Below are 13,427 nucleotides of genomic sequence, written 5' to 3' on the forward strand. Positions count from 1 at the left end.
AGAGAGAGAGAGAGAGAGAGAGAGAGAGGATGGTGGGATTGGCCTGGAGAGTATTATTCAATTCACGTGGCGTCATATCATTGCATACGTTAAGTCCACGTGTGCGTGATCAGTTTAACAGATTTTCAGACGGAAATACAGTTTCGCAAACTTAAATGACGTTTTGTCATAAATAAAAAAAAAAAGCCTTTATTTTGGACCACAAACTGTGTTCTTATATGAAACAAAACAGGAGTTTCATAGTTAGAAAGCAAAACAGAGAAAATCAGATTGAGAGAGATGGAGTCACCGTTCAAGGCTGATGTGGTGAAAGGGAAGGTGGCTCTGATAACAGGAGGAGGGTCGGGGATTGGGTTCGAAATATCAACCCAATTTGGCAAGCATGGAGCCTCCATTGCCATCATGGGTCGACGCAAGCAAGTCCTTGACTCTGCTGTCTCGGCTCTTCAGTCTCTTGGAATTCAGGTATCTTCTGTTTTCAAGCTCTTGCTTTTTGTGTTTCTTCATCTGGGCTATCTTTTTTAGCTTTGGGCTTGTTTGGTTGCTCAGAAACTTGAGGAAAATGGAACAGACATACTTCTGTTCTTGCCCATTTTGGGTCTCTTTGTTTTCTTTTTTATTAGCGAACTACTTTTGTAATTGGGTGATGAGAAAACTGAGGAAATTTATTGAATTTCCCACTATGCTTTAATTCCCCATCGGTTTTTTTTTTTTTTTCCGTGTCGTGGGCTTGTTTGGTTGCTGATAAAGGAGGAAGTGAAACAGATTTTTTTTTGTCCAGGAAATAAAAATTGTGGTTCTGCTTGGTTGATGGAAAAAGCTGTGAATTTCTGAATTTCGTTTCGGAGTTTAATTTATACTTTGATGCCAAGGAATTACAAGTGTTAAATTATGCATGTTTGCCTGTCTCTTTTGCTATGTGATCGTGGGATTATATACTTTGGAGTTGCAAAGGTGTGTTTCATTTATTTTAGTTACAACGAGGTCAATTGATTAAAACTAATAATTCGAAGGCAGAAATGCATTATGGTTTGAGATATGAAATTAAAAGTTGAAAACTATGAGCAACACAAGGAGGTAGGTTCTAGAGTTTACTTGGCGGCTTGTGGGTCGCTGTGTATTCACTGGCATCAACTGGCTCAAAATCCAACTGTGGGAGTAGTGGTTTAGTGTTAGTTCATAAGTTCTAAAAGTAGATTGCTTAGTTTACGCTGGCTGCATTGACTTGTTCAACAATGTTACAAAAAATTCCAGTTAGTCTGCTAAGGGTCCATTCAAAAGCTTTCTGAGTCGCTTTTCTTGGCTTCTTCCAGGCACTTATCTATATGACACTGACTTGCTTGTGACATGCAGACATTGTATCTGACTTGAAATTAGTTGGTTATATAGCTCTAGATTTTATTTTATTTCTTTTCTTTCGTTTCAGGCTGTTGGTTTTGAGGGGGATGTTCGTAAACATGAAGATGCAAAAAGAGTGGTGGAATCAACTTTCCAGCATTTTGGTAGGCTTGACATACTTGTGAATGGTGCAGCTGGCAATTTTCTTGTATCAGCCGAGGATCTATCCCCTAATGGATTTCGAACAGGTTGGGTGTTGTAAGAGTCTTTATCATCTTTTTGCACGTATGAATTTGTTTCAACACATGGTTATTATTATTCATGTCATTTTTTCATCAAAAGAAATTCTCCTTGTGGCTGAATGGGCTAAAAGTTTTTCTAGCCAATGGTTGATCGAGGACGATTTTTGGTGAAAATTTGCTTAAGTGTGAGGTTTGCTCTAGCTTGGAATCTCATGTTCGATGTGTAAAATGAACCTTTTGGAAAGTTCAAAGACATTAAGTTAACAGAGAAAATAAATAACATTATGAAGAAATGCTCAAATCAGAAGAAAGCAGGAATGCATGGATGCATCCATAACTTATGAACCGATCTACTTTTTTACGATAAGATCCAGGCGTCTTGGCCTTTTAACTCAATTGAAATAGGAGAATAGAGAGTAATAACAGTCAAATGGGATTCATTGTCAGATCAATAGGTGATTTTCTGAGGTAATCGCTGACTCCTCAAAGTCACAGTATTGAGGTTTTTCACTAGATCGCTGAAGAATAAACAAAAAAGTTGATTATCTTTGGCGTTCAAAACATATTCATGTTATAGGTACTTCTAGATTTTGACCCAAAAACAAAAAACCATTGATTTCATCTCTTCCCTGCAGTTATGGATATTGATGCTGTTGGAACATTCACAATGTGCTACGAAGCACTCAAGTATCTTAAAAAAGGAGGACCAGGAAGGAGGTCATCTGGTGGTGGAACAATATTGAACATCAGTGCTACTTTACATTATACAGCTTCTTGGTATCAAGTCCATGTAGCAGCTGCGAAGGTTTGTTTGATAGGTTTTCAGTTGTTATATCTTATTTTTGTGATAAACTTATTGAAGTATTCCTTTCCAACAGGCAGCAATTGATGCCACAACAAGAAACTTGGCATTGGAGTGGGGAGCTGACTATGACATTAGGGTGAATGGAATAGCTCCAGGCCCCATTGATGATACGCCTGGCATGAGTAAACTTGCACCTTCGGAGATAAATAGCAAAGCTAGAGATTACATGCCTTTGTATAAACTAGGGGACAAATGGGATATTGCTATGGCCGCCCTTTACCTTGCTTCGGATGCAGGTTGGTAACCCTTGCATGCAATTTTGTATCATCGCCATATTTGTACAGTACCTCTTGCATAATCATAAATTTTCATGCCAAAACCAGATAAAATGATAGTTTGAGATCATGCAAGAATCTGTACGTGTTCCATATGCATCTGATTTTGGACTATTTTGTACACATTGTCTCTTGATTGATGCTTCAGCTTTTTAATGTCATCACGGTCCTATTATTCTTTTGGTGGAATAGAGCATGCATACGCAGCTTAAGTCAATAGGAAATAGTAGAAACAAATCATTAAACAAGTTTTGTTACCCTTCTCTTTTTCCCTTTTGTTTCATTGGAAACTTATCTATCATTATAAATTTTGCAGGGAAATTTATAAATGGAACTGTCATTATAGCTGATGGAGGACTTTGGCTGAGCCGGCCTCGCCATCTGCCAAAAGATGCGGTGAAGCAGCTTTCACGATCAGTAGAAAAGAGATCTAGAGATGCACCAATAGGGGTTCCAAGGAGCAAGTTGTAAGGCATAGAATAAGTACATGGTCAATTTTTTTTCGAGGAATTTTCCTATTGAGAGGGGCAATAATATGCCAAACTCACACACGATACATGGATGCTAGGACTCGAACCCAGGACCTTGCCTGAGGGATTAATTGCTCCAAACCACTGCACTAGTAGGTCCTTTGCGTGTGCCAAGTTGTTAGCATGCTTATTTTGTGTTTATGTTATATCTTAATATGTTTTGAAAGGTAATAATAAAATCTTCATGGGATTATTAATTTTGATTTTTTCCATCAATTTAAGCTGACTAAACATGAAAGGTGCCATGACAGTGACTTGAGGCTTGCTGTCGCAAATGAAGCAAAAGCTAAAACAAAAGGAAAATTCAATATAAGCTCAAAATTTTGAATGCTCCTGAAATTTCTGAACCTATTTTATATATGGTGTAGCTTACATCCTTACAAAATAAATTTTGGTTATGCTTTCGGAGTTTGCAATATTTGAAAAATGAATGATATATTTGAGCAGGAAAAGAAAAGAAAGAACTATCAAATACAAAATTGACACGAAGTACCAGCCGAGCCTAATATTCTCTCTCTAATAAACTCCAACTGAGGCTCGTTTCAAAACACATTACCATCCTTTTACATAGTCCACATCTTGCTTTAACAGGCGATAGTTGTCTGTTTAGCTAGCAATATTTGAGGCTCAGCCGTTTATAGGTATCAGGAGCTTCAACAAAGTCGACTTTTGGGGCAGATGGAAAACCCTGATATGCGATGTCACCGCCATCTCTGCTGGAAATTGAACCAACAGAGTCGTGGACAACCAGGTAGCTTGGCTTTCAGAGGAAACTATCTAGCATAGTTTCTCAGACTTCCCATGCACCATGACAAAAGCTAAAGATTTGACCTCCAATGAGCTGATGAGTTCCAGCAATATTTTAACATCTATGCAGTGGTGCAGGATATATGTCCAGTGGTTGATATCGCAACCGATCATTATGTGGCAACGGTCCATCCTAAACATTAGCCAAATAACACATGTAAGTTGGAATTCATTCAAAAGAAATTTATCTTCCAAAAGACGCTTTAACATGAGGAAGAAAGCTACACAGAGAAACAAATATTATAACAAAAGAAATTTATATAAAACCATTGAGAAAGCTATATTCAGAGCAAAACTTCCCTACGAAATCAATGAAATTGTAAAGCTTAAATGGATATCTACCAGCTTAACAACTATTGAAATGAATACCTCTTCCAAGTTTATCTGAAATGGTTTTACAAAATCCTCAAACATCACTGGAGAAAGGTCCTTCATTTTCTCCTCTACCTCCTATAAATAGGAAGACAAGATTGTGAGAACACACATCTAACAAGTTCAGTGCAAGAATTTCATTAGATATGAAGATAATTGTTATCAAATCAACATTACAGAGAGAATGCAATAAGAGAAGGATGTTTTATAACGTACCAAACCAGTAATCCTCGACTTCTCTAATAGTTCCTCCGTAATCAGGTCCAATATGTGCCTATTGTTTTTCAAACCATTCATTGCGAGTTCTTCTGTTTCTTCAATGTACTGCAACAAACACCAAACACTCACAAAGTGTTATCATCTAAATTGTCATGTCATTGTGCACCCATAAGCACATGGGGACTGAATACATAATGATCCTGCCTCAATTATTTATACCAAGGCATTTCCTAAGCCAAATCAAAGTAAACAACTAGCTTCAACACAACCGCTAACATTCACTAGTATCCTTTCCGGATAGCATGAAAAATGATAAAAAGTTAAGCAAATTAAATTACCCTTGTCAACTCTCGAGTAAATAGCTCAGACACTTCAAGAGTCATATTGGCTGGAATAACATGGGGGTCATCCCACTAACATCATGAAGAAAGATAAGAAGAATCAGTTGATGAAGATAATCAAATCAAAAAATAAAAATGATGGAGGTTCACAGCATATTTTGTAGATATTTGCAAGTAAAGAGAAATAAGATTACCCTGTATCTTATTAACTCGCCATCTGGACTATCTGGTCGATCCACAAGTCCAACTCTCTTTGTTAAAGCTGTAAGCCCCAACCTTGAATTTTGAGGGCTGATTACCATCTCTCGAGCAATCTGAAGAGATTACTTAATTGAGGAAACAGATATACCAAATTGTGTATTAACTACTACTAAATATGTCCTTGGTGATCTACTAGGAAACATTTGTGAAATTGTTCGGAAGGTCAAGATTCATATTTAAGACAAATCTGTGAAAACTCATGTTTCCTATGAGATTAAAATGCACTGTGCATTTAAACAAGGAATGTTCATCACAGAGATTACAACACAGAAAGAGAGACTGTGTTTCACAGTACTTCTGCAAAGAGGATTACTTACATGCATACTGCCTATTATTAAATATAAACACATCCAAATTCTTAAAATTTAAGCCCCCCTAAAAACCATGTTTGTCTGTATCAATAACTTTGCCTGATATGAAGGAGGAGAGAGATAAAAAGGAAATGAGCTGAACACACTTTCACTGCCTAAAATAAATGAAAACACCTTAGATCACCTAAACTTTAAAGCAAATAAGTATATTGCTAAATAGGCAATTTATTCATACAACTTTGAGCTAATTGCACTTTCATTTATTTTTCTTCCAGAGAATAAATTCTGTAAATTTATATCATAAGAAAGGAACTGTGGTTACCTTTGTTATCTTTTCCAAATCATCCCTTCCTCCATCAGTTATGTCATCACCAAACACGACACGCTCAGCACAACGCCCACCATGAGCTACCACCATTTGCATCATCATGTAGCCAAAGGTTGTATAACCTTGGTCTACCATATCTTCTCGGGGGAAGAACACAGATATTGCAGTTTCCTGTTCATATTATAAATGAGCTTCGTCAGAGAGCAACTCCCACAGAATTTCAATAGCATCCACCAGTGATTGTTTTTATCACCAGAATTTGTACCTTGCCACCAGGCAGAAGCTGAGAAAATGCATGCCAATCAAATTGAGGAAACAGATGAGCTAATACTATGTGACCAGCTTCATGAACAGCCAGCAGTTTCTTCTTTTCCGAAGACACCTATGATGTAATTATATACAACTCAATGACTAAATTAAGTATTATATAACATTTGTCACTCCAAAAGAAACACCAAAGAACAACCAACATGGACATACACTTTGTTCGCATTTCTGCTGTTCTTCTTCAGTAAGGAGTACACCCATACCCTCAAGCAATTGTTTATCTAATACATCAACAATGTCTTGCTGGAAGATCTTTGAATGCCCTTTCCTCACCTAAAAAATGAAGGGTAGAAAACAACATGCAAAGAAACTTGAGAGAACTGTTCAGCAACACTAGATTGCAAAAAATGCATTAGAAACTTTCTTTTCAAGATAAAAAATTAAAAGTAGTTGAAAGTTACATATCATGTGAAACATCACTTAAATATTTTTAAATTAAGATCCCAGTAGATAGCAAACGCACCCTTCACCTAATATAACTGTTCACCAAGAACAGTAACGTCACCATAGTTACTACCGAAAATTGAATAAGGAAGCATATTATTTTCCAAGAGCCAAAGCATCCATATTTACTTAAGGATCCTATTTCAAGAGAAAATTCATACAAATATAAAGCTTATTAAGCAACTTTGTAGGTTTGTAAGTTTTACTTACTGACATAATTGCTGCTTCATTGACAAGGTTCCGAATATCTGCCCCAGAAAAACCAACAGTTCGGAAGACAAGCTGAAGTGGAAGAAAGAGGAGGCAAACAGTAGCACAAAACCAAGTTAGATGTCCATCCCTACTATATAAACAGCAAAAGGTAAGCACCAATTACCAAAATAAAAGGAACCAAACCTAGAGACGAAATCATCACTGGATACAAGACACTTAACATAATATATATGAATCTTTAGAGTGGAAGAGGCAATATGCAGCCAAACGCCAAATCTATTTTCTCAAATAATATGAACAATAAAGTAAGCACCAATTACCAAAATAAAGTACCACAGCATAGAGAACCAACGGACAAAACAAGCACTATATCCACAAGATATCTGAAAAAGAACCATATATCTCCCTACTTAACCAACTCACGCAAGTATAAAAGAAAATATGCATAGAGGTGATCAAACATTGTGTTTCTTTGGGAATCCGTATGTGTAAATTTCAACAGTCGCCCATGGTTGAAAAGTCAAGAGTGTTTTCCACCATTCATATTGGTGAAAATCAATGAACAAGAACAGTCGTACAACAATAAAGAAGACAATGACAGAGAGGACGGGAGAGAGAGAGAGAGAGAGAGAGAGAGAGAGAGGAACCAATTCATATGCTCATTGTTGAATGGTTAGCTTTAAATAATGTCAAATACCATGATTAATTGCAGAAAATTCAACTTCTTAAGCATGACTTTGAAGGAATAATGCAAAACAAGAAACATCAACCACTTACTTTCCCAAAGTCTACATCTTCTGCAAGTTGCTTTCCTGCACTGTGCACACCAAAAATTTGTACTCGTTGCTTAGCATCAGGCAAACCAACATACAGTCGACGGTCAATACGCCCAGGTCGAACAAATTCATGGTCTAGTTCATCTGGCCTATTGGTAGCACAGATGAATATCACAGCTTGTCTGAGAGAGAACCGATCAACACCAGTTTTTTCCTTCCTAGACATGATCAAATACTGAACATTAAAATTCATTATATAAGGAAAAATGATAAGTTCGCATGTAGCACCTATCATAATACACTAGACGTAAAAAAAAAAGATAAACATTATGTCACTGAAAACACTAACTGATTGTTATTGGGGAGCAACCTATGATGCCTAAAATAAACCTTCAAAATTAGACGTTAATAACTTAATATTCTTACCAAGAAACCTGTATTAATCATAGTCGATATGACTGTTCAGTAACCAAAAGTTCAAAACTTTCCACGGGTAGCCACATCAATGCAAGGCCACAGTCTAAATAATAATAAAGCAATTAGTCATGCAAAATCTGCCACAATGGTCTAACTTGTATACTCTCCAACAGTAGAATTCAAATGGTATTATTTTTCAAAGTGATTTTTACTCTTTCCCACACATAAAAGTTATAGTCCAAAATAACATGATGAAGTAGACTACAGAAAATAATCAAACCACTATGTCCATTTTTACATGAAAGTAGGTTGGCACATGAAATATATATCTATATTTATAATATAAGTTGAATTTAATTAGTACTGCTTAGATAAAAGCAAAAATAGATGTGTTCAAGTAATACACGTACTCTCCATCGAGCTGTGATATCAAAGCCTCAAATGTTGCACTTCTTCGAGGATCCAATCTTGCATGCCTTCCAGCAATAGCATCAATTTCATCCACAAATACAAAAGAAGGAGCCTGAGCACAGGGTAGTGAATTCAATGTTTTGTCTTAGTGTAATTAGTGAAAAATAAAAATAAAATATCCAGATTGAAAAAACTCCACGACGGCTGTTCTAAAAAGTTTTGTTTATGGGCTGGCCTTAAAGCTCCTGAGGTTATGTAAAAATCTGTTTTAGTACATTCCATGACAGAAATAAACAAAGCTTAGAAATTAAAAAAGTACAATAAGGTCAACTAGATATGGTCAGATAAAAACTTCTATGATTTTTTTACACCGTGACATTTTTAATATACTGAAAATCAAATGTTAGACAACCAAACTAGGAAAGAAAGATACAGTGAATTAAAGTGGTAGGTGAAAGAGCACTAATCTTATCAACTGCTGAGCACACATAGGACATAACAAGCTTAAATTTTAAGATCTTTTTTCAATGCAAAAGTTTTCATAAAGAGCCATCAGACCAATACAGACCCATTTGGAACAAAGATGATAAAATGAGTATGAGCTAAGCGCTCAAATTTTAGGAGTTAACTCATTTATCACAAAGAAACCAGTATCCTAAATCATACAATTACGACAGACTAAATTATTTATTTCATCATCTGTGTAAGCACAATAGCTCCATAGCATTATGACTTACATATTTATGACAAACACCAATCTTTTGTGGATGATCTCCTAAAAAAAATCGCATTTTACTAATCCACAGTATTGCATTTGAAAATTAGAAAGAGAAGAATGCTTACATTTCTCCTTGCAATGGAAAACATTTCATTGATTCTTGCAGCACCACTTTTCTCACTGTCTGTGAACTCAGCACCCGAAGCAAAAACAAAGGGTAATCCGCTTTCCTTGGCAAGTGTCCTTGCAAAAAGTGTTTTGCCAGTTCCAGGAGGTCCAGAGAGAAGAACACCCTGTTATGAATAATCATCAAACAACTTTTCTCTTATAACATTTGCAATATTTAAGGCAAAACTCCAGTAGAGTTGCCTTTATCTTTCATGATTACAGAAAAACTTACCCGGACAAACTTGACATCTCTTTCATAGTATTGCATTGGATTTCCCATATAAATCATGAGCTCATCAAGAAGATCCCAAACATCACCCCCCAACACAACTTCCTTGGACATTGATTTTGTTTCCCCCACATCTCCGACTGGCTGAAGGAGTGTCAAGTGCAATGAGAACTCAATAATCTACACAGTAGGAAGATAAATAGGGACAAAATATCTGGAAATTAAAAATTTACCAGGATAAAATTTTCTGCATAAGCCATATCAAAAAGCTGGTTATACTTTTTGTAAAGGAAACGCTTAGAAGTGATGTGCAGAAGCATCACAGACTCGCGTATTAGCCAGAGAATAAGTATCCCAGGCACCAATGCAATCAGAACTTTCATAAAGTAGTGGATCTGGCGCTTTTGAAGAAGATCAACTTCAGCTCCAGAACTTGAGATAATCTCAAACAAGTAAGGGTCTAGGGGGATATCTACCTACCATATAAGGAAAAACACTAAGCATTAATAAGTCAAGCAATAAGATCAGGGTGATTGTTAAAAAAAATTGGTAAACTTACGACATATTCTAATGGAAAACCCTCTTTCATAGTAACATATATTCTTTTTAGGTCCTCCGTGAATACAACAGCAGCAACCTGTCCAAAATAAATTAAAGAATCAGAAACTACCTGCCCAACCCTTGCTAACAACGTTGGAAAAAATATCCTCTAGATGCATAATGTTTAGATTGGACATGTGAATGCAGAGTTGGGAACAATGTCAATATAACATCTTATTTTTTGAACTAACCCGTTTAGATACTAGAGAAACCCAAATAATATACACTCTTCCATGAAAACCAATAGATGCAAAGAGAACGCATACTTAATGCTAAACCAAACAACAAGGAACCACTGAATCTATACACAAGGAGAAAAACAAAAAATAAATAAAACAAAGGAGAGAAACTTGTTACCTCGGAGCAATCAAGCTTTTGAAGAAAGTAGGTATAAGGAAGTCTAGGACGATACATCCACCATCTTTTAGCTATCCATAGGGCCCGTGTTCCCTGTGTCTCTGTTACCTTTTCCACGACATCCTTGCGAAGACTGTTTTCTACCTCTTTCATGTCGAATTCAACTACATACTTAGAATTTGCAGAGTCCAACTGCTCAGCTAACTTTTCTTTTTGAAGTATCTCGTTCCATTTCTTAAGTCTTTCACGCCATGTTCCTCTATTTTCTTGAACTTCACCTGCAAAGCAAACATCAAATGAATTGGCCAGAAGGTTCCAAAGGGTAGATAATATCAAAAACAGTATTGATAGATAGATCTGAAGACAAATTCTCAAGTCAAACTTTACATAATATCTAACAAGAACCATCAATCAGTCGAAGTTTTTGTAATCTCTAGAATGCAGTTTTACAGTAAACATACACAGATATCAAATCACACAATTCTCTGCGACCATTCCTTGAGATTCAGAGTTGCTCATGTATAGCGGGGTTTCAGACCAAATAACCTACATAGGCACTTAGACAGCCAACATTTCTAAGCAGAGTTGAAAAATTAGATATCTGACTAAATTTTCTTTCTATTAAGGTAATAACTTTCTAGAAAAGGCTGTATATTTTATTATAAGAAAAGAAAATTTTGTTGGAATCAAAACAATTTCAATCATTGTGGATAAGTTGTCCACTGCTTACAATGTAAAATCTACAGTACAGCACAATGATTACAATCATTGTGGACAAGTTGTCCACTTTATCTAGTTTAGCTATCACACACCCATACACATGTAATAGGATATGATATGTTCACAAATCACAATTCATAATATGCTATGAAATCCTCATTGGCAAAGAAAATATAATTGTATCTTTTTCAACATAAAAAATCTTCATAGACAGAGAAAAATTTCCTTTTACCAATTTTGCCATGCTGGACTTGTAATGAAGACCAACTCAAAACACTTATGCAAGTGGCAAACGGACACTAACCAGAAATCCCCAAGTCTTCTTTCAGTTCCTTTTTTTCCTCTTGATTTAATTTTACATCACTGTCAATAATTTGTTCTACATTGTCCTGAGGCGGCTGTGGGTCATCATCCCATGCATCCTCTCCCACATAAGAACTATCATGAACAAGTGTTCCATCAGGTCTTTCAACAAACTTCTTCATTTTCAGGCCTTTTGGTGTAGTCTTCCTCCATATACTCTTCTTAAACCTATAATGTAAGACAACCAGAGGGCCTGGATTAGTGAAAGCAGAAACGAACTACTTAAGCGTCTTTACCTTTATTCCTCATGTTTAAAACCTTATCTATGTCAAGGAAATATCTAAACTTCAAAGCATAAATGCGTTTAGTCAACATGACCTAAAGGACAGATACACACAAAATCAAATTACCTTCTAACATTACTTGGAGATGGCTCGGGAACAACTGCCTCCATATAAGCCTCTGTCAACTCTTTTCTTTGACGATCTTGGAGAGGAGCTCGAATTGTTATATATATTCTTTGACAAGAAACTACGGCAAGAAAAATATAGAAAATCAATGCAGCAATTCTTTTGGATTCCCATGTCTTAATATCCTGAGAAAACAAATGAAAATGACCAATGTGAAAAGACAAAAAGAGGGTGTAGTTGGCATATCTATTGTAAACATCGCACCGCACAAAACTATTTCAAAAGGGCCGACCTCCATTCCTTATGAATTTGATTGTTCATGTGCTTAAACAATTGCAAGTATTAATACAAAAGGTTAACATTTCCACTAATCCGAAGCTACATTTAGTGCCCGCCTCAACTTAATCAAACAAAAAACTGAACCTTGTAGCTTCAGTATCTTCTTACACTTTCTTTGCAACCAAACAGAAATTAAAATTAAATCCAACTTACCTTCCAACGTTCCCACCGATTCCAACTGACGAACTCTGGCACCAACTCAGTCTTAAACCGTTCCAACTCAGTCCTACCCTTCTTTAATCCACCCTCAACTCGCCCCACATACTCACCCACCTTCACATTAGCATCCTTCAAATCAAACCCAGTTTCCTTCTTCACCGACTCACCAAAATTCGACCAGAATCGCTCCGAACCGCGCCGAATTGACTGAGTCAGACTCACCCAAGAAAACCCATCAGACCCATTTGAATTTGCAGACCCCATAACACGAAAAGTGGGTTTTTTGGGGGAAATTTTGGGTCTGTGCTTTGTGGGTAGGTTGAAAAGGACGGGTCTTGCAGATGGCTGGGTGAGTTGGGTTGAAGAAAAGAGAAGTGGGTTTGATTTGTATGTGATTTTAAGGTCCATTTTTGGGTGTAGAATTGAGAATTACGAAGATTTCATAGAAAAAAACTTAATTTGTGCGCCCTCTCATCGGTTGTCAGTTTTCAGTAGTTGAACAGAGCAGTGGTGGTGGTTTAGGACTGCTCAGGTTTTAGAGGTTTTGGGGTTTATCCGTTATGCTGTTCTAAAACCTTTTTTTAAACTGTCGCACAAAAGAAAAAAACCCTAAATTCTCATCCAAAAAATGGAAAAACAAAAAAAAGCCTTAAACCAATTGGGAAAAATGCACACTAATTATATTACCAATAAAGATAGCTAGACCAGATAAGTTACAGCAGAAATCAACTTATGCATTATGATAAATTTATAGCTTAGAACATTTTATCTTCGTATGTAGGGTAAAAGTTCGAGGAATGCTTTCACTCTTTCTTTTTTAGCAAAAGAAAAATTAGTAAAAGCACTTTTGTTCTATGGTGTTTGGCGGGGACGGTCCCTAGAAGGGAATAGTTGTTATTTTTTTAGTTAAAAATTTGATTTAGCCCCTATGCCTACTAATGATAATT

At 36.3% G+C, this 13,427-nt stretch overlaps 2 protein-coding genes across 5 annotated transcripts; one reads left to right on the forward strand and one right to left on the reverse strand.

Annotated features, from left to right (window-relative positions):
• Positions 1–187: 187 nt before the first annotated feature.
• Positions 188–3,451, forward strand: LOC117624062 (peroxisomal 2,4-dienoyl-CoA reductase-like). Its single transcript, XM_034355185.1, has 5 exons — positions 188–465; positions 1,427–1,586; positions 2,216–2,385; positions 2,459–2,681; positions 3,037–3,451. The coding sequence occupies exons 1-5, from the start codon at positions 280–282 to the stop codon at positions 3,189–3,191; spliced, it is 894 nt and encodes a 297-aa protein (XP_034211076.1). The 5' UTR covers positions 188–279; the 3' UTR covers positions 3,192–3,451.
• Positions 3,452–3,578: 127 nt separating this feature from the next.
• Positions 3,579–13,034, reverse strand: LOC117624060 (ATP-dependent zinc metalloprotease FTSH 12, chloroplastic). 4 transcript variants are annotated; one of them, XM_034355181.1, is made up of 19 exons: positions 12,475–13,034; positions 11,983–12,167; positions 11,574–11,800; positions 10,550–10,827; positions 10,152–10,229; positions 9,826–10,068; positions 9,596–9,736; positions 9,321–9,488; positions 8,477–8,589; positions 7,651–7,867; positions 6,871–6,942; positions 6,370–6,489; positions 6,155–6,271; positions 5,884–6,060; positions 5,184–5,303; positions 4,987–5,061; positions 4,646–4,753; positions 4,427–4,507; positions 3,579–4,190 (listed from the first exon to the last, which is right to left on the reverse strand). In XM_034355181.1, the coding sequence occupies exons 1-19, from the start codon at positions 12,886–12,888 to the stop codon at positions 4,113–4,115; spliced, it is 3,012 nt and encodes a 1,003-aa protein (XP_034211072.1). In that variant the 5' UTR covers positions 12,889–13,034; the 3' UTR covers positions 3,579–4,112. The 4 variants fall into 4 exon arrangements, with proteins under 4 accessions (XP_034211072.1, XP_034211075.1, XP_034211074.1 ...); XM_034355184.1 differs by lacking the exons at positions 9,826–10,068; positions 10,152–10,229; XM_034355183.1 differs by lacking the exons at positions 9,826–10,068; positions 10,152–10,229 and having other exon boundaries at positions 9,596–9,772.
• Between the last annotated feature and the right edge of the window lie 393 nt (positions 13,035–13,427).

Source organism: Prunus dulcis, chromosome 4 (assembly GCF_902201215.1).
Source record: "Prunus dulcis chromosome 4, ALMONDv2, whole genome shotgun sequence".
Lineage (NCBI taxonomy): Eukaryota > Viridiplantae > Streptophyta > Magnoliopsida > Rosales > Rosaceae > Prunus > Prunus dulcis.